General features: G+C 39.2%; 1 protein-coding gene across 1 annotated transcript; it reads left to right on the top strand.

Annotated features, from left to right (window-relative positions):
• The first annotated feature begins 1,487 nt into the window (after positions 1-1,487).
• Positions 1,488-22,274, top strand: LOC132380167 (myosin-4-like). Its single transcript, XM_059948822.1, has 39 exons — positions 1,488-1,691; positions 1,808-1,951; positions 2,027-2,183; positions 2,303-2,330; positions 2,944-3,064; positions 3,158-3,250; positions 3,396-3,459; positions 3,553-3,651; positions 5,629-5,732; positions 6,069-6,207; positions 9,220-9,338; positions 9,436-9,585; positions 9,675-9,845; positions 9,949-10,249; positions 10,355-10,425; positions 10,544-10,631; positions 10,781-10,898; positions 11,010-11,133; positions 11,434-11,570; positions 11,692-11,947; positions 12,040-12,282; positions 12,383-12,559; positions 12,662-12,807; positions 13,132-13,222; positions 13,329-13,718; positions 13,820-13,946; positions 14,034-14,152; positions 14,328-14,524; positions 14,633-14,816; positions 15,382-15,547; positions 15,773-15,897; positions 17,401-17,709; positions 17,946-18,149; positions 18,658-18,783; positions 18,911-19,081; positions 19,705-19,809; positions 20,534-20,629; positions 21,865-21,999; positions 22,155-22,274. Exons 1-39 carry the CDS (start codon positions 1,488-1,490, stop codon positions 22,167-22,169), a joined length of 5,814 nt encoding a protein of 1,937 aa, XP_059804805.1. The 3' UTR covers positions 22,170-22,274.
• The last annotated feature ends 2,145 nt before the right edge of the window (positions 22,275-24,419 follow it).

The following is a 24,419-nucleotide window of genomic DNA, read 5'->3' as shown; positions in this document are numbered from 1 at the left end:
AAAATCAGTCTTGTTACTTGGCAGCTTTACATCTTCAACTTATATGGTTGTGCTTGTGTCAAAGGGATTACTGCTAATGAATTCCAGAGCAAAATGCATATGTTGCTTCTCTAATTATATCCTGATATTAGAATACCAGTTAATGCAACAAGAAAATCTGCTCATCAGGCTTTTGTATGCTAAATATAAGTACTGAACCTGCTGTGTTCACAGAATTAAATGCATATATAAGTTGTGCCCAGAACAGAGAAAGCTGCTGGTGTCCAACCACTAGGGTAAGTTTCTCACTTACTTTATCTTAGCTAGGGGAATACTAAAAGTTCAGTGGTGAAACTAAAGTGAGAACCTTATCATATTTTGTAAAATATTAAATAATGTAAGGGGACAAATTAATCAAGAAAACTCTTATCAAAATAGGTAAAAGGGAAGGATTTTTTTCTCTTTGGTACATTTCTATCAGATCCCGAAATGTGTAAAATTAATTTATCCGTTGTCTTCTTTTGATAGAATTGCGTGGCAACTTTCTTTCTCTCAGCTGGAACTGAAAAAGGTAGCGCATGATAGAAGAATGAAATATTTGGATGAAAATATATCATTATTGAAACATTGAGTTTTTTTAAGAGTTGATTATAGTTCGGAGGTTGTGAATAGATTTCAATTACATGTATACTTCACTTTAATGAATTGGCACGAGTTGTTGTTTAACACCTGATTACAAGCATTTGGTTCGGCATCCACTGCCGATATACTACGATATATCAAGTATCATGAATAATATTAATATTGCACATTTCCTTTGCAAAGTTGGCGGGAAGATCATTATTTCCTACAATTTCAGAGAAACCAATCAAATATATTTAGTACAAAGGAAGCGTATCCATTACATTTATTTTTAATGATATGTTAAAATTACAAAGTGCAATGCAATTATATAAATGTATGCAATTAGAAGATATTTTCAAAATATTGATTAAGTAGTGCACATTTGTCATGGCCTTGACAAGTTAAACCCTGCATTGGGCTTCTTAACAACACAATGGTCAGGCTGCAAAAACAATTCTGAACTTCAAGGATCATTTTGTATAAAAGCACAAAACTGAGATTCCGATGTGAAACAATCACGCTGAAAATACGCGGCTTATCGTAGACAATGCTTTCAATCTTATCACAGAGATAGTAGCAACTTGAAACCTACTCCAAGTAGAAATATTGTGCGAAGTTTAGCATATCGTGTTTAAACTTAATAACTTGATGAGATATGGGGCAAGAGCAAAGACCCAGGTATAACGAAAACGAAGAAATTATAGAATGTAACTGACTTTGCAATAAAGAATAAATAATTCTGTAAAGCTCAATTGAGTCTTGTTGCTTTCTGACAAATGAACATATCTCTTCTGTCCTGTTAAAAAGAAATGAAAGGCATTTGTTGATGTCCAGTGGGATCACATTTACACTTTCCTTGTATATTCCAGCGATAGACCGAAGCCATGGGGGATGCAGAAATGGCGGTGTTTGGGCCGGCGGCTTCGTATTTACGGAAGTCGGATAAAGAAAGACTCGAGGCGCAGAACCGACCGTTCGATGCCAAAACGGCCTGCTACGTCTCCGATCCCAAAGAATTGTATGTGAAAGGCACGGTAAAGAGCAAGGAGGGTGGCAAAGCCACTGTGGAGACCTTAGAGGACAAGAGGGTTAGTTGAACATTTAAACATTTTTTGTTTATTATTAAACAATTAACCTTATTTTGACCTTCTACTGTCTGTGCCGTTACTATGTTTCTTTAAAATTGTCTGATGATTCCTCTCAGACCGTAACAGTTAAAGAGGATGAAGTCCTGCCGATGAATCCTCCAAAATTCGATAAAATCGAAGACATGGCCATGATGACTCACCTGAACGAGGCATCCGTGTTGTATAACCTCAAAGAGCGTTATGCAGCCTGGATGATCTATGTAAGTACGGTAAAGTAATTTTGCAAAAGGACATTTGAGTAAATGAGAAATTCTAATTAGTTTCTGCCACTTCAGACATACTCCGGGTTGTTCTGCGTCACTGTGAACCCCTACAAGTGGTTGCCAGTGTATGATCCCCAGGTTGTGACCGGGTACAGGGGCAAGAAGCGTCAAGAAGCTCCTCCTCACATCTTCTCCATCTCCGACAACGCTTATCAGTTCATGCAAACTGGTAGGTGGTTAGCATTTGATTATATTTGCGGATTAATGAATTGTACCTAAAACATGAAACAAAGTTATCTTTCTTTGTTATTTAAACTCTGGACACTGATGTTGTTTTATTCTCCCCAGACCGCGAAAACCAGTCCATCCTGATCACGTGAGTAGCACTGATTCCGGACATTCCGGCAGAATCCTATTACTTTCTGACAGGAGTGCCATTGTGTCTGATAGCATATCTATTGTATCTCTGATATTGCCTGTAACTGCATTTTCTGTTAAAACGCTTTTCTGCACTTCCCTCGTCATCTCCAACCGCACCTGCCCTCCCTCCCGTTTTCCTCAGTCCATATACTCCAAAATGTCGATTCCGGTCGAGTCCTACCTAGCTCTGTGCTCCCCTGCTTCCTCCAGGTGTAAGAATTCTTAATCCCTCCCTCTTTTTTCCTCTTCGGAAACATCTTCCATCTTTATAACAAACGAGACATGTGCTACCCCCATCCTCCCCGACCAGTTTATGCTCATGTGCAGCACCAAGTCTCTCCACTTTGTAAAATAAAAAGACAAATTTATAAAAGTGGAACATTACAAGAGCAAGTTTAATCAAATATACAGTGGTGCCCTTTATCACTCTACTAAATTACGGACTTGCTCCGTTGCTCCGAGACAATTCATTCCCTCGTAAAACTTCCCTGCACTCTCACTAGGATAGCAACTTTGTTTTCCCAATCCGCAGCACTGTTAGTTTGGTAATTACTAACTTTAACTCCCAGTGGAGAATCTGGTGCCGGGAAGACTGTGAACACGAAACGTGTCATCCAGTATTTCGCTTCCGTTGGAGCTGCTGTTGACCCATCCAAAAAGAAGGAGGCTCAAGCGTCTGGGAAGATGAAGGTGAGATAAAGCTGATATCGTACAATTCACCAGCTTGTTGTTTTGTTCAAAGTTGATTTCTTAAATTCATATTCAACTAAATAACTTTTGCAGGGGTCCCTGGAAGATCAAATCATCCAGGCTAACCCACTGTTGGAGGCCTTCGGTAATGCCAAGACTGTGAGAAACGACAACTCGTCTCGCTTTGTAAGTGTCTTCAGCAGTTCATCATATCCCACTGTGAACCTGATACTGACTAATAGACCACTGTGCCATTAAGGTGTTTCACAAATTGTACATACATCCCTTGTTTGCAATTGTTTTCAGAAATACATTTCCTTTACATTTTCAGGGCAAATTCATCAGAATTCACTTTGGTGCCACTGGGAAATTGGCTTCTGCTGACATTGAAACCTGTAAGTGCAGTGGAAGGGGGTTCAGTTATGACTCAGATTATTGATAGGTTGACCTGCTCGTCAATAACTCTGCACTTGTTTCTACTTCTCCAGATCTACTGGAAAAATCCAGAGTGACATTCCAGCTGAAAGCAGAAAGGAGTTACCACATTTTCTACCAGATGATGACCAATCACAAACCAGAAATTGTTGGTAAGGTTCAAAGTCTTGCATTGTCCTACATATATGTCTGTTGACTGCCTTCACTGAATCCTATAATCAACAGTTAAATTTCCATCACCTGCAGAATCTCTGGTGTTAATTATATGTCACCATATCCCTACCCCACCAATGAATGTTCTGCTTCAGGGGCTTCACATATCAGCTGCCAGCTTGTAGTCCCGTTGCCCCATCTTTCCCCTTCTGTTTCAGTCCTGACAAAGGGTCTTGGCCAAAATATTGACCCTTCCTTCCTCTCCATAGATGCTGCCTGACCTACTGATGCTGGGATACAACCTAGGATGCACTGGGACACATCATCAGTGATGTAACCTGGGGTCATTGGGTGTATCTGATCTTTCAACATCATTCACCTTGGCAACCCAGCCAGGGTTGATCAGGCCCTGACTTGTGTCCCAGCAACACTGGGCTACTGGTCACACTTCCTGATCCATAGCCATCTGGGGGCTTGCTCAACAGACACTGATGCACCAGATGGCTCTTTTCTTCACCAGTCCCTGTAATGCCAAGAGTAGGTCCAGCACAGCAAACTACCAGCAAAATCTCTACAGGCTCCCATTATGCCCTCCACCCATGTCTCTGGCACAGCTCAACCAGTTCCTGGTATTTGGCTTTCTTACACCTAAACACCTCCTTAAACTAGTCTTCCCAAGGCACTCAGTTCTACTATGGTCACCTGCTTCAATGTTTTTGTCAGGCCTCAGTGATACTGAGGTGATGAAGCCAGGGATCATTAACTGCTTGCCAAGATCAACATTCAATTGCCAGTCAGATGCCTTGGTGAACTAGGCCAAGGCTCTGACAGGTCTCCAGCATTGATAAAGGTTATGGGCTTTCAGGGATGGTGGAGGTGCTTAATGTTGTTAATGGCTAAGTAGATACTTTCTGCACTACCTTTAGCACCTGGTCAAGGTGCCAGTGATAGTGTCCTTCTCACAAAGCTTTTGGCCAGCTGCTGAGCATGTGTTCTAAGGCCCCTTTGCCAGTAAGTTCCTCAAGTATTGTGTGTGTTATTCAACATTATATGTTTTGCATTTCATAACTGTCATCACTTCTACACAATTATACACACCCACCATTACCTGTGTAAAGAACTTACCTCTGGCATCCCCCCCCCCCCATACTGTCACAAGGGGACATGGAGACTGGACCCAAATGCACAACACAGGCACTGAAGTACTCAGGGCAAGACAGGAACAACTAAAGGATAGAACAAGATGGGGAGACCATGGCATGCAACAGTGATCCTGGGGTTCAGAGAGTTCATGGCAAAGGCAGGACCCTGGCTAGACTAAAGGATGGGTCTATGGGACAAGGAATGCTGGGAGGATAGCCCCCTGGACAGGCCACATTACTTCTGGGCAGGAACACAGGGCACCTGGGCAGGATGCATAGCACCACCCATCAGAAGAGAGGGGTAGGAAAGGGTCAGAGTCCCCCACCAGGCAACAGCAGCCAGCCTGCTTACCCAACAGAGGCAAGGGAGCACAGTCCAGAGTGACAACAAGAACAGACTTACAGAACTAAATGATTAACAGTGGGTACTCCAAGCCAGGGTCCAAACAGCATAACCAGGCAAACAAAACCAACCATCTCTCCCTCCCCCAACTAGACTCAGTCCCAGAGCCCCTATATATACACCTGCCAGCCAATAGGTCTCAGGTGCACCTCCTTAAGCCAAGATGTTCCTACTTGGGCTTAAGGGTGAAAGGAGGGACAGCTACAAGACCCAGAGTCCAGAGACAAGATCAAAACCTGGAATGCGGGCTCTGGACCGGACCATAACATACACTTAACTATAATCACCTTCTCTGGATAGACACCACATGACCAACACTGAAATAAACCTGCATCTGATATGCGGTGAATTGTAGGTTTAAAATTATTTGGGTTATTTGTTGCCTTTGTTTTGTTGCTCATGTGTCTTTCCACAAAATATTTATTTTGCAGAGTCTTGTCTAATTACCACCAATCCTTATGATTATCCATTCATCAGCCAGGGTGAGATTTCAGTCAAGAGTATTGATGATACAGAAGAATTGGTGGCAACTGATGTAAGTAGCTGTTGTACACCATCATTTGTAACAACTTATTTTGTCCTCTTTCTTGTACATTTTCAATGAATGGCCATGATTAATCCATTATGACACACCAAATACAGTTGACGAGAATGAAGGTGACCTGGGTTATAAACAAACAATGAAAATAACTACAATAGCTGGCATTGAGCAGTGTTAATGTGCAGTCACGGAACAAAATTAAAATTTTGGAATTTCTCAGGTTGAGCGCCAGTAGAAAGACTTTTCAAAGTAATCATTGAAGGGTTACACTAATAATAATGGTTTCAAAGGAAAATTATCAAAATGCAAATAACTTATGTTGTTGCACAGACTGCTATTGATATCCTTGGCTTCACTAGTGATGAGAAGTGGGGTATCTACAAACTGACTGGAGCAGTAATGCACATGGGCAATATGAAATTCAAGCAGAAACAGCGTGAGGAGCAGGCAGAGCCTGATGGCACAGAAGGTAACAGAATATTTCAGCTCTGTATTTATAAATGTATTTTAAATACAAAATAATACTGCTCATCAATATAATGTAACAGAACACAGAACATTTTACAGTATTGGCCCTTCAACCCCAAAATTGTGCCAACCTTTTAACTTAGTCTAAGATCAGTCTTACCATTCCCTCCTAAATAGTCCTCCATTTGCCTATGTAAGGGTTTCTTATATGCCTTTAGTGTCTCTGCCACTACAATGCACCCACCATTCTCTGTGTAAAGAACTTACCTCTGACATTTCCCTCCCCCCCCCTCCATACTGATCTATAATTTCCTTCAAATTCTGCCCCTTTGTAGTAGCTATTTTGCCCTGGGGAGAAGTCTCTAGCTAACCACTTGATCAATGCCTCTTATCACCATGTACACTTCTATCAAGTCACTGCTCATCCTCCTTCATTCCAAAAATGCCCGAGTTCTCTGAACCTATCTTCATAAAACATGCCCTCTAATCCAGGCAACATGATGGTAAATCTCCTCTGCATCTTCTCTTAATCTGCCACGCTTCTTGGAATGAGGTGACTAGTGCTGAACACGATATTCCAAGTGTAGTCTAAACAGGGTTTTATACAGCCGCAACATTACCTTGCAGTTCTTGAAGTCAATCCCTTCAAATTTGATATTACAAGTCACATTTTTTCTGAGTTGAACTCCATCTGCCACTTCTCAGTCAACCCAGCTCTGCATCCTGTCAATGTCCTGTTGCAACCTACAAAAATCCTCCACACTATTCTCAACTCCACCAACCTTTCCACTTCCTCATCAAAGTCATTCACAAAAATTGCATAGGACAGGGATCCTAGAATAAATCCCTGTCGAAAACCACTGGTCAGCAAATTCCAAACAGAATATGCTTTATCTACAACCACCCTCTGCCTTCTATGAACAAGCCCATTCTGTTTACACACAGCCAAGTTTCCCTGGATTTCAAGACACCTGGCTTTAAGAATTAGCCTTCCATGGGTAACCTTATCAAATCCCTTACTAAATTCCATCTGCACCACATCCATTGCTGTACTTTCATTAGTGTGCTTTGTCACGTCCTCAAAGAATTCAATCAGGCTCATGAGGCATGACCTGCCTCTCACAAAGTCATACTGACTATCCCTAATCAGACTATGCTCATCCAAGTACTTGTAAATCATGTCTCTAAGAATCTTCTCCAATAATTTACCTACCACTGAAGTAAGACTCACTGGTCTATAATTCCTAGGGTTATCCCTGCTCCCTTTCTTGAAGAAAGGAATAACATTGACCACCTTCCAATCATCTGGTACTACTCAGGTGGCCAGAAAGGATGCAAAGATCATCGTTAAAGGTGCAGCAATCTCTTCCCTCGCTTCCTGTAGTAATCTAGGGTATATCCCATCTGTCCCCCAGGACTTAACTATTCTTTTTTTTCAAACAATCTAGCACAACCTCTTTCTGAACATAACATGTTCAACAAGCATATTAGCCTGTTTTAATCTGTCCTTACAAGTATCATGGTCCCTCTGCCAATTGAACACTGAAGGAAAATATTCATTAAGGACTTCCCCTACCTCCTCTGACATTGGTATATTTCCTCTATGATCCCTGACTGGTTCAACTCTGACTCTGGCCATCCTCCTGTTCATTGCATACATGTAGAATGCCCTGGGGGCTTCCTTAATCCTATTCGCTAATCCATCTCATGCCTTTTCTAGCTCTCCTAAATCCATTCTTTAGCTCCTTCTTGACTGCCTTGTAACAACCTAGAGCCCTGGATGATTTCTAAACCTTAAATAATCTTCTTTCTTTTTTGTGATGAGATGTCACCATTTCCTTTGCCTTTTGGAAAGCCATCTACTGAGACTGTGACCTCTGGTGTTGCCCATGGGCTCTACTCAACCTTGAATTGAATTCCTTTGTCCTCCATGCAGTCTAGCTATCTTGCTTCTTTATCATGGATGGTATAAAGAACTGGTCAGGCTTTGTAAAACTTGAGTGTGGCATTTTCATTTAACACTATTTTACCCTTGTTATGTTTGAGTTTTCCAAAGCCATCCTTAAACCTTGCTGTAGCATCATCCAGTACCTTTCTTAATTCACTTTCAGTTGACTGTATTTCAGAAGAGGTGGCATGTAAATAGTGCATGGATCTCTAATCAAGTTGTTGTTTCAGCCAATTATGGCCCCACAATGTTGGCCCTCCTGTTTTTACCACATATAAGCCCAATGTAGCTAGTTGGTTGTTGTATTTCAATGTCATAAGAGAGGTTATCTGTTCCACAGTGTAAGTTTTTAGTTGGATATATGCAGGCTTCAGTGCAATATCTTTGATATGCTGTTGAAACTCATTTTGTGGAATGACTGAAACAGCTGAGGCAGTGCCATAGAAACATAGAAAACCTACACTACCATACAGGCCCTTCAGCCCACAATGCTGTGCCGAACATGCACTTACTTTAGAAATTACCTAGGGTTGCCCATAGCCCTCTGTTTTTCTAATTCCTTTTAACTAATTTGTTATTCACTTCTGGTGTGAACTGTATTGCTTATTTTGTGTTAGTTCTCACATCATAAATCTGTTTACCCCGTCCTGTGTCACTCTCATCATTACAGGTATTTCAACAACAGCATGCAGATTAGTGCTCTTTGAAACTGCAGCTTGATTTTTTATCTTTTTCTCTTCCCTTTGCAGTCCAACAGGCTCTTTGTATGTGTCCTACTTTGTTACATTTTCTGGAAGTTTCACCATTAAACCTGCATTGGTATGGTGTCTTTGAGCTATTTTTGGTGTATTTACAACATTACTCAAATCTTACTTAAATATTAAATGCACTACACATGGAACAATTCAAGAAGGAATGAGCCTAATGGCTTTTCTCCAAGCGAGCCATTATGACACAAATGACCCTTTGGCTGCCTTTTCTATCTTTATAAGAGAAGATTAATTGTAAATGTTGTTCTCCTCAAAGAATAATTCATCAACCTTTATTGCATTTATCTTATGTTAGATGCTGATAAAGTTGCCTACCTGACTGGTCTCAACTCAGCAGATCTGCTAAAGGCATTGTGCTATCCACGAGTAAAGGTTGGCAATGAATTTGTGACCAAAGGTCAAACTGTTCAACAGGTACAGTTCCAAGGCATTCAGTAAACTCTGCATAATCATTTATAATAGGTTATGTAAGGTTCTGCATTTAGCTACAATCTGTGTTGTGTTTTTTCAGGTCCACAACTCAGTTGGCGCTCTTGCCAAATCCATTTTTGAGAAAATGTTCTTATGGATGGTCGTCCGTATTAATCAACAACTGGACACAAAACAGGCCAGACAGTATTTCATTGGTGTGCTGGATATTGCTGGTTTTGAAATTTTTGATGTAAGGATCAGAAACATAAACATTGATTTAAATATGTTTTAATTAAGTATAAATTAATCTATACTATGAATTCCCACATATGTGTGCAGTTCAACAGCCTGGAGCAGTTATGTATCAACTTCACTAATGAGAAACTGCAACAGTTCTTCAACCACCACATGTTTGTTCTGGAACAAGAGGAGTACAAGAAGGAAGGAATTGAATGGGAATTTATTGACTTTGGTATGGACCTGGCTGCTTGCATTGAACTCATTGAGAAGGTGGGTAATGCCATAGAAGAAGACGGTAATGTGAATTGAATATTTACCAAGCATTATATTAGAGAAAATAACATTCAAGTGATAAATACTGTGATTTCCACAGCCTATGGGTATCTTCTCAATCCTTGAAGAGGAGTGTATTGTCCCCAAGGCCTCAGATACTTCCTTCAAGAATAAACTGTATGATCAGCATCTTGGTAAGTCAAACAACTTCCAGAAGCCCAAACCTGCCAAAGGAAAGGCTGAAGCCCACTTCTCACTGGTCCATTATGCTGGCACTGTTGACTACAATGTTAACGGCTGGCTTGATAAGAACAAGGATCCACTGAATGAAACTGTAACTGGGCTGTTCCAGAAATCATCAGTGAAACTCTTGGCTCATCTCTATGCTGCACCTCCCGAAGGTAAAGTCTGATACGGACAGTCATTAGCAACAATTACTTTGCCAGCATTTCTTCCTTCCCTTTCCTGGTGTTTAGAACAAACAACTATGTTTTTTTTATATATAGGTGAAGGTGGTGCCAAGAAAGGAGGCAAAAAGAAGGGTGGTTCCTTCCAGACAGTATCTGCTCTGTTTAGGGTAAGATATTTTTGCATGTTCATTTTGCACTATGTACTGAACAAAGTTTTAATAATCTTGTTTCAAACTAATTAACAGTTTTATAATTGCCTCTGTTTGTTTATTATTTGTCTCACAGGAAAACTTGGGCAAGCTGATGGCTAACCTGAGAACCACACATCCACATTTTGTGCGTTGTATCATCCCCAACGAGACAAAGACACCAGGTAAATTGTATTTCAATTGTCAAACTCCAATATAAAGGCATGTATTATTAATACATTGACTAACAGCAACAATCTTCTACTTCTAACACATTATCAAAGAAAAAAATTGTGTTCAAATTTAATAATAATTTTCACGTTGTAAATCCCAGGTGCCATGGATAATTTCCTTGTCATACACCAGCTGAGGTGCAATGGTGTGCTGGAAGGTATCAGAATTTGCAGAAAAGGATTCCCAAGCAGAATCATCTATGGTGACTTCAAGCAAAGGTTAAAAATATGTTAACATCTCCATTTCCCTTTTCCACCCAAGTCAGTTGTTCAACGTAATTGCTCCTGAAGAAAATCTGCAATCACTTATATAAAACTCTAATTCAACAGATACAGAATTCTAAATGCAAGTGCCATTCCCGAAGGTCAGTTCATTGATAGCAAGAAGGCATCTGAGAAGTTATTGGGATCCATTGATGTAGATCACACCCAGTACAAGTTTGGACACACCAAGGTAATTATCTTGAAATAAGAAGTCTCTTCAAGTAAAATATCAAGATGATGAATTGTGAATTTAGTTTCAAATGTAACCAGAAAAAAGGAAACAAAAATACTATTATGGTCATATGTAACTGTATATATGGAACAAGTTAAGTCCCAGTCAGAACTACTCCATTATGGTCAGTTGTGGAAAATGTGTGTTTGGCTAATTTTCAGGTATTCTAATGATCATTGAAGCAGTTTAGACTGTTCTTCTAAAATGTAGTGTATTTTGAGAACTGGACATTAAAAGCAATCACTCACTTTGTTTAAGGTGTTCTTCAAGGCTGGTCTCTTGGGTTTACTTGAAGAGATGAGAGATGAAAAGTTAGCACAGCTTGTTACCCGTACTCAGGCTATATGTCGTGGCTTCTTGATGAGAGTTGAATTTAAGAGAATGATGGAAAGGAGGTAAATATTGCTTGTCAAATCTCTGAAGATATGTTTACCAGTAAAAATATTTTCTATATTTACACATTTTATTCCTTAAACAGAATGTTGTAATCTCTGTTCATTTTACTCTCTCCTTTAGAGAAGCACTGTATACTCTGCAGTACAACATCCGCGCATTCACAAATGTCAAACATTGGCCTTGGATGCAACTGTACTTCAAGATCAAACCTCTTCTGAAGAGTGCTGAAACTGAAAAGGAAATGGCAAATATGAAAGAGGAGTTTGAGAAAACTAAGGAAGCGCTTGCCAAATCTGAAGCCCGGAGGAAGGAATTAGAAGAGAAAATGGTGGCACTTGTACAGGAAAAGAATGATCTCCAACTTCAAGTCCAATCGGTATCTATATTGACCATCTTTGTATTGTTATGCATGTGTACACGTTACAAAACACATGGCCTGGTATAATTCATTGTATCATTTTATGACAGGAAAGTGAAACTCTGGCAGATGCAGAAGAAAGATGTGAGGGACTGATTAAAAATAAAATTCAGCTGGAGGCTAAATTGAAGGAAGCTAATGAAAGACTGGAAGATGAAGAGGAGATAAATGCTGAGCTAACAGCTAAGAAAAGGAAATTGGAGGATGAGTGTTCAGAACTGAAGAAAGATATTGATGACTTGGAGCTTACTTTAGCCAAAGTTGAAAAAGAGAAACATGCCACTGAGAACAAGGTGATTATGATGACCAAATGGTAATAAATACTTATGTTTTTCATATGTGCTTATTGTATGTATTTAAATTATTCTATTCATATTTGTTTGCTGGACATAGGTTAAAAATCTCACTGAAGAGATGGCTAGTCTTGATGAAAACATCGCTAAAATAACAAAGGAAAAGAAAGCCCTCCAGGAGGCCCACCAGCAGACCCTGGATGACCTCCAGGCTGAGGAAGACAAAGTCAACACTCTGACCAAAACAAAGACTAAATTGGAACAACAAGTTGATGATGTAAGTTGATGATCTAAACGAGAACAAATCATCCAAATTTTGACAAACTATCAATGTTTGAAGTCATTATCATTCTGATAAAATGTCCTTTTTCTTAAAAAGCTTGAAGGTTCTCTGGAGCAGGAGAAGAAACTCCGCATGGATCTTGAACGTGCTAAGAGAAAGCTTGAAGGTGACCTGAAGCTGTCACAAGAAGTAACAATGGATTTGGAGAATGACAAGCAACAACTGGATGAGAAACTAAAGAAGTGAGTATTTATATTATGAGCTAATAGATCTTTATTCTCAATCTACTGGTTTAAAATTGTTCTCCCTTTTCAATCACTTCCATTGCAGAATTTACAATAAGTTCAATGTCTCAAATTATGGCAACTAAGCTGTGCTGTCATTATTTAAATGAAGATATGCAGCAAAAATAAGAAGGTGATCAAATTAAAATATATTTTAAAGATCTGCTTGTTATTGTACAAGGTATTTATTCAGAATCCAAGTGGAATAAGCCACTTTTTGTGCAAGTAGAAAGGCCATAACACAAATTATTTATTTAATTAACTTCGTTCTTCATTTTAAAGGAAAGAGTTTGAAATCAGCCAGCTTCAAAGCAAAGTTGAAGATGAGCAGGCAATGGCTTCCCAGCTGCAGAAAAAGATCAAAGAATTACAGGTGATGTATATGTCTAGTAAATTTAGTAATGTCATTTGGTAAAGGTCAATTGTTTGAATTTAAGTTACTGGTTCCGTCATCATAATCAGTGCATGTTTATCTTAAGGCTCGTATTGAGGAGCTTGAGGAAGAGATTGAAGCTGAACGTGCTGCTCGTGCTAAGACTGAGAAACTGAGAGCTGATCTTTCTCGGGAACTTGAAGAGATCAGTGAACGACTGGAAGAAGCTGGTGGAGCAACTGCAGCTCAGATTGAAATAAACAAGAAACGTGAGGCAGAATTTCAGAAAATGCGTCGTGACCTGGAAGAATCTACCCTCCAGCATGAAGCTACAGCTGCTGCTCTTCGCAAGAAGCAGGCTGACAGTGTTGCAGAACTTGGGGAACAAATCGACAATCTGCAACGTGTGAAGCAGAAACTCGAGAAGGAAAAGAGTGAGCTGAAGATGGAAATTGATGACCTTGCTAGCAACATGGAGTCAGTGTCAAAAGCTAAGGTATAGTGACAGAGTACTACATCTGTGGAGTTAACTTGAAATTTTAGGTGTTATCTATGTGCTTTTGCATTTCTTAAAATAAATTGTTGTTCTGGTTTCAGGGAAACCTTGAGAAAGTAGCCAGGACACTGGAGGACCAGGTCAGTGAAATGAAAGGCAAATATGATGAACATCAACGTTTGATCAACGACTTATCAACTCAGAAAGCACGTCTTGCAACAGAAAACGGTACTGATCAGTTCTGTATTTGTTCTTCTTCATGCAGAAGACTACAATATTTTGTGAATTTTCAGTCACAATCTCTTCCATTTTCAGGTGAGCTGAACCGCCAGGTGGAGGAGAAAGAGGCTTTGGTATCTCAGCTAACAAGAGGGAAACAAGGATACACTCAACAGATAGAGGAACTCAAGAGGCAGCTGGAGGAAGAAACAAAGGTACAATATTGCATTATTATAAAATATTACATTTTGAGGCGGTGATGCCCAGCAATTGATATCCAAAGAAACACTTTTCATTGTGACTAGAAGCAATTAGGCAAGGTTTGGTTATCTGCTGATAATCACACTGATACTGAATATTATTTCAACAATGCACATGTAATGATTTCAGGCTAAGGGTGCTCTGGCACATGCTCTGCAATCTGCCCGCCATGACTGTGATCTCCTCCGTGAACAATATGAAGAGGAAATGGAGGCAAAGGCTGAGCTCCAACGTGGAATGTCCAAGGCCAACAGCGAAGTGGCTCAGTGGAGAACAAAATATGAAACTGATGCGATCCAGCGCACAGAGGAACTGGAAGAGGCCAAGTATGTAATAAAAGTAACTTGGGTTCATGCAGCATATTCTGTAAATGATTATTTGTTTTTGCAATACTTCATGGGAGAGAATGTTAAGCTAGTTCTCTTGCTTTTCAGGAAAAAACTTGCTCAACGCCTGCAGGATGCAGAAGAGCACATTGAGGCTGTGAACTCCAAATGTGCTTCATTGGAAAAGACGAAGCAGAGATTGCAGGGTGAAGTGGAGGATCTAATGGTGGATGTTGAGAGGGCAAATTCAGCAGCAGCAGCTCTCGACAAGAAACAAAAGAACTTTGACAAGGTAAGAGCAGGTTGTTTCATCCCAGGGAACAAACCAACTCAGGTCAACCTATTTTCAGCAGGGAAAGGTAAGCAACAGGCAGTGTACATGTATATTTATGTGTGGTTTGACCTCATGATCACTTGACAAAACCTTTAATGCAAGTTCATCACTGGAACTGAATTAATACAACTATTGTTTCATAATATTTTTCACTCAGGAACAGAAGATTTAGCATCAATATATCTTTGTTAATTAAAACTTGTAAAGAGCATAAAGAACAATATAGTTAATGGAATCAAATTATAAATCACTCTGTACTAAACCCTTCTAATATAGTGACAAAACAAATGTTGGCCATGTACCTTCCTAAGAAGGTACAGCCTTTAGGAAGCAGTCCTTTCTCATCTGTTTACATATTTATGCATATTTTATTGGGGCAGGGATTCTGAATATTGGCCAATTATACTGTATAATTACAATTTTCAGGATGAAATCTGAATTTCGTTCTCGTCACCTGTCATATCTCATTACAATTGAGATGTAAATGTCATTTTAATTGTCTTTTTTTAATTGTACCATTAAGGTCCTGGCAGACTGGAAACAGAAACATGAGGAAAGCCAGGCAGAACTGGAAGCAGCTCTGAAGGAATCTCGCAGTCTGAGTACTGAAATCTTCAAGATGAAGAATGCATATGAGGAGACTCTGGATCATCTTGAAACTCTTAAACGAGAGAACAAGAATCTGCAGCGTAAGTTCAAGTCGCATCTCTAATAATTTTTAAATTTGGATATTAAATAGTTATTTCAGAATTTTGTAATTAACTCCCTTATAGGTTCCATTCTGGCTCAATGAACTTCATTCTCTCTAAAATTCATCTCATTTCAATAATATCATCTGCTCATATATCTCACTTTTATCAACACAAGATGTGTTTAATTGACCTGTCTAATTAACAATATATTTCACAAAACAGAGGAGATTTCTGATCTGACTGAGCAACTGGGTGAAAGTAGTAAGGCCCTCCATGAGATGGAAAAGGTAAAGAAGACAGCTGAGATGGAGAAGAGTGAAATTCAGTCGGCATTGGAGGAGGCAGAGGTAAAATTCACCATTATTCGAGCAATATATATTAGAAATAGAAATTTGGATCAGTAGTTGTCACTGCCTCAGTAAAGCAGCCAGCATAATCAGATATCCTATCCACTCCAGATATTTTCTCTTCTCCCTCCTCCCGTCAGGCTGAAGATATAAACCTTAAAAGCATGCACCACCGGGTTTAAGGACATTTTCCATCCTGCTGTTACAATGGCTCTTCACCTCATAATCTACATTTTTGTGACCTCGCTCCTTACTGTCTACCTGCACTGCAATTTCTCTGTACTGTAGTGCTTTACTCTGCACTCTGATATTGTTTTACCTTGTCCTACCTCAATCACTTTGTTGCAGTGAATTTTTCTGTATGGATGACATGCAAGACAAGTTTTTCACTGTACTTTGGTGCATATGATAATAATAAACCAATACTTATCAATTTACCAAATGCAGTAAAAAGTTGCACCGGTGAGAGGCATTGACTAGCGTTGACAAAATGAAGATTGAAAAACTACAACACAAAACAAACAAACTAGTCTAAAAGGTATTGATTGAAAGCAATTAAGGGATGTTCTTTTTGAAGCATGGGTTGCCTGTCAAGAATAAAGGATGAGCCACTGAATATATAGTATTTAATGTCATATTTACAAGATGATTAGTGTAGCTTTAAGTCAAATGAATTAAAGGCTGCCAAGTCACCACACTCTGGAGCTGAAGTTCAAAATAAAAATAGTAAATACCAGAGGCACCAGCATGCCAGTCAGAGTCAGTGAAGGGAATAACAAAGTTAATGTTTCAGGTTGACAGCCATTATAATACAGAGATTACAATATTTGCTCTGCAAAATTATACACAGATGAAACCTGAAAACTGCAGTTATTCTTATCCCATACATTTGCTAAGCAAATCTAATGTTAAATCATATCTCCTTTCTATGGAGATAGATAATTGCACTGTTTAACATATATGCTGCTCACAGAAATAAGTAAGTCATTGCTCATTTTGAAAATATCATTGTAACCTTAAATGAATTGGCATAGATTATATAAACAAATGTTGCATTAAGGTGGTAAAGTAAAAGTGACTGAACAAAATGAATACAGAAAATGCAGCAATCACTCTGTATTTATAGATAGAGAAAGAGAGCTAAAGTTTCAGATCAAAGATACTTCACCAGAAATGGGAAAGAGAGAGAACAAATCACTTTGTGTGGAGAAACTTTAAAATCAAGATTTTCCAGACTAGAACTGAAGAAAAGTCAGAGAAAAAAGAGATGACAATTAGCAGAACCTGTAAACATTAGGATAAAGTTAGCATCATTTCAGTGTCTGGTAAATAGGAATCCAATCAGAAGGAAGCATTTAATAACCATCTTACAAAAACATGGTGGATAATTGTTCCAGCAACAATTAAATGGAGGCAGGGCAAATATGTAAATAATGCACTGCAATGAGGGTAATTAACCTTTGTGTGTGAAATACTCAAAAATGCATTTGATCCTTCATGTAGGCCACTCTGGAACATGAAGAGAGCAAGATCCTCCGTGTTCAGCTGGAACTGAACCAAGTGAAATCTGAAGTTGACAGGAAGATTGCAGAGAAAGATGAGGAAATTGATCAAGTGAAGAGGAACCATCAGAGAGTTGTGGACACGATGCAAAGTGCTTTGGAGGCTGAAGTCAGGAGCAGAAATGATGCCCTTAGAATCAAGAAGAAAATGGAGGGCGATCTAAATGAAATGGAGATTCAGCTGGGACACGCCAATCGTCAGGCTTCAGAAGCTCAGAAACATCTCAGAAATGTTCAGAGTCAATTAAAGGTCTGTATGATGGGATATTAATGTCCAGGTTAAATTTATTTATATATGTAGTACAATTAAGTAAATATATGCAATCTTCTCATTGCAGAACTTAATATAAATTGCAAAAATAGGATTACATTTTTCAAGCCAAGTTACTTATTAATGAAAATATGGCTTAAGATGATTCAAGTATAAGGTGACTATTACATAATACTGTAATATCTGGTAACAAAACAACCCTTTCTTCTAAACAGGACACCCAGTTACAGCTGGATGATGCTTGCAGAAGCCAGGAAGACTTGAAGGAGCAACTGGCCATGGTGGAGCGCAGGAGTGGCTTGCAACAGGCTGAGATTGAAGAAATGAGAGCAGCTCTGGAACAGACAGACAGATCTCGCAAAATTGCTGAACAAGAACTTGTTGATGTCACTGAGAGGGTTCAGCTGCTGCATACTCAGGTTTGTCCCCACATAAAAGTTATATGGTATAAGCACCCAGGTCTTGTATGATATAGGGATCTTGTGGAAGATAAGACTATGACATAGCACTGCCTAAGGTTAATTTAAAGGAAGAATCTCATGAATGCTTTTTGTTCAATTGCTTGCTTGCTTGCTAAGATACTTCACAGGAAGGAATTTCCAGTGATAGGAAGCTACAGTTTATAACTCAATTCCCTGCTGAGTTCCAGTCTCAGGAATTCAAATCCGCAATGAATATTGATTTGAGGGCCTTTTTAAACATTTTAACTGAGTGCCCCATCTCTCCACAGCATGTAATTAGGCAGGCAGTATCCACTGACATGAGATTAACAAAAGGTTGTGTTTCATTATTATCTTTCTTTCTGAGTTTTGCATTTCATTACCTTGTCCCTCAATGTTCTTCCAGTCCTGCGATTTCTTAGTGTGAATTGAAATTGCCGCCATCTTTAGTCCTACAAAACTGATGAGGAATTATCTTTTCCTGCAGAACACAAGTCTCATCAATACAAAGAAGAAGCTGGATGCCGACCTGAACCATCTTCAGTCTGAAATGGAAGAAACTATCCAGGAGTCAAGAAATGCTGAAGAGAAAGCCAAGAAGGCTATCACTGATGTAAGTCAGAAATTCTCTTACAAATTTATTTATTTTTGTTTACAAGTATTCCCTCACTTTAATTACATTGATATGATTTTGATTTTGAGCTTGAATAATGGTTTGTCCAATTGCCTCAAATTGCAAGGCTGCCATGATGGCTGAAGAGCTGAAGAAGGAACAGGACACCAGTGCCCACCTGGAGAGAATGAAGAAGAACCTTGAGCAGACGGTGAAGGATCTGCAGCATCGCCTGGATGAGGCTGAGCAGCTGGCAATGAAAGGAGGAAAGAAGCAGCTCCAGAAACTGGAGGCCAGGGTAAATGTTGAGAACATAAAACCCTATAAAATCCCAATTAGACAACACTTGGAATATTGTGCTTGGTTCCAGTCGCCTCATCTAGGAAGCATGTAGAAGCTTCAGAGAGAATGCAGAGTAGATTTACTGAGATGCCACCTAAATTAGAGAACATGTCTTATGAATGATAGTTTGAGGGAGCTAGGACTTTTCTGTTTGGAGCATAGGATGATGAGAGACAATTTGATAGAGGTGCATCATGATTTTTTCTCCCAGAGTGGAAATAGCGAATATCAGGGGGCTTAATTTTAAGGTGATTGGAGGAATGTATAAGGGTGATGTCAGAGGTAAGTTATTTACAGAGAGTGATGAATGCATGGAACGCCCTACTAGGGTGGTGGCAGAAGCAGATACATTAGGGGCATTTAAGGAACACTTACATAGGCACGTGCGTGTTAGAAAATGTAGAGCTATGTAGGAGGGAAGGGTTAGATTGATCTTAGACTGTTAATAGGTCAGTACAACATTGTAGCCTGTACAGAGCCTAGTGTTCTATGTTCTATTGTTTTATTGAGTGCTACACACTGAAACCCTTGGATATGAAATGGATATTAACAATCAATCCCATTTGTTGGCTGGTTTAGGTACGTGAGCTGGAAAATGAGCTGGAAGCTGAGCAGAAACGAGGTGCTGATGCCATTAAAGGTGTTCGCAAGTACGAGAGAAGAGTCAAGGAACTGAGCTATCAAGTATGTATAGTTGATAATAGTGCGGTGCACTCATCTCATTCAATGATATTTGATGACAGCTGGTGAGGCTATGGCCTCACCCCTACTTTCAGCATGCTGACTGCCCCAACTGCATTGCAAAGTTTGCTCTCTCCTTTGAGGATGGCCCATGAACCATGAAGTCTTGATTGAATTACTCACTTTCCAGTTTTGTTTGATTAAGTACGTGCTCTCATTTGCATGGTCCAGGTAGCTGGAAGCCTTCAATACCAGGTATCTGGTGGGTTCAGAACAAGACCTGCAAATAAAAAGAATTTTGGGATCAGAGGGATGCTCATTCTTTTAAAAAGAACATAATAGACTTAAAAGCCATTGGCAACTTCATCGTGGCCTTGCTTTTTTGTAGTTTACCCTATAGCTGCTGCACTATATTCTCCATTGTTTTCTTTCTATTATCTTGAAGTACTAACTTACAGCATGATCTGCTGGATGCTATACCAACAAGAGTTTTTCACATTATTTCAGTACATGCGGCAAGAAGGAAATGAGCATTAAAGATGCTGAGTATTGCAGTAAGGACCTGATGGTGATAAACTGATTGGAGTGCTGAGCTGGCAGTAATATAATGTCACAGACGTAGAGAATGGGCCAGCAAGAATTATGATATTTATCTTTGAGTGCTGCATATGAATGTAAGAACACTAAAAAGTCATTACAAATATTGCTTATTTTGCAATATTCACAGTCTGAGGAAGACAGAAAGAATGTCCTGAGACTACAGGACTTGGTTGACAAGCTGCAGATGAAGGTTAAGGCCTACAAGAGACAATGCGAGGAGACTGTAAGTAACCATGCACCATAACTGAAATTTTAAAAGAAAATTATCTTATATCGCTCATTCATTACTGTAATGTTAAGAACAACAGCTAACACAAGGTACATCAGACATGAAATTAAGAACATTATAAATCTGTGTAACTGAGCATTGAAATTAACTTAGTTTATAAGGCCATTTCCATTCATTACTGAATTCTATCCTGTTTCTTAAAAAGACATATTTTCCAGTGATAGCTTTGGATGAAAACCTGAACTAGATATATATAATAATTTTTGTTCTTTACTGAAGTCAAGTGCACAGGAGATTGTAGTTGTGTATTCACCATCCACTCAAGTTTGGAATAACTTACTTTTCTTTTAAAATTTGAAAACAATTTTTCATAATGTCATCTCAATGTTAACTTGAGCTTAAGTGTCATAAATAATGAAATCTTTTTTTAATCTGTTGCCTTTTTATACAGCAATTCATATGTCTAAATATACTCAAATAACTAGTCTAGTTACTAAAATCCCTTAAAAATTTTTCAGTGAGATTAGCTTCAAAGCATACAGACATAATTTATTCAACCTTTGTGAATATGGTTGAGCTCCCTGATATTTGTCATAGTACAAGGCTTATTATTTATGGAAAGGTAGATTTTAAAGATTCACTTAAATAATAAGCAGTATAATTAAAACAAGAAGTAAAAAAGTAGGCTTCTCAGTCTTAATTACTCATAATTAAATCTCATCATTCTTTTTTATATCTAGTTTCCCCTAGTGTCAAAAAATCCATCAGGCCCATTTTCAGATGTACTCTTTTACCAATAACCAAAGTCATCTCTATTTAAAAAATACTACAAAAATCTTCATCTCAATCCTAAAATTAGTCTAAAGATATGATCTGTAGTTCTACAGGTGCATACAGCTGCCTCTCATCATCGACTTCATCAAACATGTCAAGAATTTTAAATAGTTCAAAGATACCACCTTTTTACTGTTCTAAACTGTACAGAACATAGGCTTGTTTAAATCGGTATCTCATCATATGACTGATTTTACCAATGAAAATGACAGATGGAATGCTGGTTTGATCAAAGGGTCTGAAAGATCATTTCTGTTAACAATTCCACAAAACAATGATTAGTGCTCAGTTTCAATAATCTTGAATGCCTGACCTTGGGACTACAGTAGTGATAAATTATATTCTCCAATGTTCTAGAATGCAATCTGATGATTTCTCATATTGTATTCCTGTAGGAGGAACAGGCCAACATTCACCTGTCCAAGTTCAGGAAGGTGCAGCATGAGCTGGAGGAAGCTGAGGAACGTGCTGACATTGCAGAGTCTCAAGTCAACAAACTCAGAACTAAAACCCGGGACATTACTTTGAAGGTATGGTAAAAATTACTCAAATTGTTGTTTAACATTGAGCTACTATAATACTTACTCAAATTGCTTTTATAAATTCTGTCAGTAAATATTGTATAAGTAAATTTCAAAGGCGCACAAGTTATTGCACTAATTAAACAATTTTCATTTCCTTCTAGAGCGCTGAAGAGTAGATGACAACCTAAATGGTCCAAAGAAGAAATCCACAAAATGTGTATTTCTCTGTAACATAGTTTTATAAATGTGGTAATATCAACAGAAATAAATGTGCAACACTGTAATATTTCTTTGTCAGCCTGTTCTTGTTAGATGATTCAATAATCATGGTAGGATTAAAACAATACATGGAAAAACTCGAGACATTATGACGCAAAGACCGTCATAATGTTATATTACCATTTAAAAGTAATTGAAATGATGCATATGAAACACTTTTCAATCAAGAATCAGGCATAGCAGAAATCAATCCACTAATCAAACGGTGTCAAGATTTGCATGACCAATGCCAAACCTTAAAAGCCGCTTGTTAGCTGATTTAATCACAAAGGCATGATCAAAGCGAAACATGGAAAAAAAAACTCCCAGAAACTAATGATATGAATGCAATACTAAGAAACAATTGTAATGATGTATGAAGTGATTTTCAATCAAGAATTGGACATATCTATATTGTACCATAAAATTTGGGGATGAAAATTAATCTGTTGATCACACTATGCCAAGACTTAAAGAGCACCAAGGCTTTTTACCACGTTCTCTCTGAGCTGTAGTACCAGTGTTATCTCCAATGGCAGCTTGAACATGTGTTTTTGAGAGAGGCCTGAAATTAATTTTCTGGAGCAGAATAACTGCAAATTCAGTAGAACAACTTTTCTTTTGGCTCCTCCCACTTTCTCCAAACTCAAGGGGTAGCCATGGGCACTTGCATAGGCCCAAGTTATGCCTGCTTCTTTGTTGGCTATGTAGAACAGTCCATATTCAAAGCCTTCCCCAGTTATACTCCCAAATTCTTCTTCCACTACAATGAGACTACATTGGTGCCGTTAGATGTACTCTTGCCGAGCTCAATGATTTTCTCAAATTTGCCTCTAACTTTCACTCTGCCCTTAAATTCATGGTCTATTTCTGATATTTCTATCCCCTTTCTTGATCGCTCTGCCTCCATCTCTGGAGACAAACTGTCAACGGACATCTTTTATAAACCCACTGATTCGCACGGTTATCTCAACAATAACTCTTCCCACCCCATCTCCTGTAAAAATGCTATTCCTTTTACTCAGTTTCTTCACTTCTGCCGCATCTGTTCCCAGGTTGAGGCTTTGCATTCCAGGACATCAGAGAGGTTTCCCTCCCTCTACTATTGATGCTGCCCTCACCCGCTCCTCCTCTAGTTCCCTTACATCCACGCTCAGCCCATCTTCCCATCATAATAGTGACAGATTCCCTCTTGTCCTTACCTATCACTCCATCAGTCTCTGCATCCAATACATTAACCTTTGCAACTTCTGCCATGTACACTGAACCCTTCCTTACACTTTCCACAGGGATCACTCCCTCCACGATTCCCTTGTCCATTCGTCCCTCCCCACCAATCTCCCTTCAGGTACTTATCTCTGCAAGTGGCTTAAATGCTCCACCTTCTCCCTCACCTCCATTCAGAGCCCCTGTAGGATTTATGTTTTAGCAAAACTGTAACAACTCATTTATGATACTCCACACACCGAACACAAAAAGTGCGGTAACAGAACTTCGCATAATATGTCATTACATCAGACCAGCCTCTAAAAGTGAACCCCAACTCAATGTGGTGGTTGTGAATTATGTACATTTCCACCAATTACATTACACTATACAGGCCTGAATTCACTAAAACTGGCATTGTGAGTCTGTCTGGAGCTTGGATCACCTGCCCAGCTCAGGTTTTAGTTCCATGGGTCGAGGAACAGCAGGTGCCTCTGGCTCATCCAAAGCTGTGTTTACACGGTTATGGCCAGATCGTGACGGCAGGGGCATGGTAGCGGAATCCTCCAAATCTTGGTGGGGTAGTTTAAGACAATCCACTGAAATTCATTTGAGTTTACCCCTCTTATGTATGATAGAAATCTTTTCTCCTATTCGAAACATTTAAGGAGATGCTGCTGTTCATCGGGTGGATGAAAGCAAATGAAACTGGAACCCAAGAGTGCTGCATGCCATGTTGGAAGGTAGGAAACAGTGCAAAGAAATTGAATTTACTGAGGAGAGTGTAACACTGTCAAGAGGCTAACCAGACAGTCAGGGTGTCAGGAATAAAATCACCTGCCACCCTGAATGGCTGCCCATAAACCAGATCAGCCACAGATGACTGCGGGTTCTCATTTGGAGCTTTGTTGAGTCCCAGCAGGACCCACGGAAGATGATCATGCCGACACTGAGCCATCAGG

Source organism: Hypanus sabinus, chromosome 23 (assembly GCF_030144855.1).
Source record: "Hypanus sabinus isolate sHypSab1 chromosome 23, sHypSab1.hap1, whole genome shotgun sequence".
NCBI classification, from domain to species: Eukaryota; Metazoa; Chordata; class Chondrichthyes; order Myliobatiformes; family Dasyatidae; genus Hypanus; species Hypanus sabinus.
The sequence above is the reverse complement of the archived record's forward strand: the minus strand, read 5'-3'. Positions and strand labels throughout refer to the sequence as shown.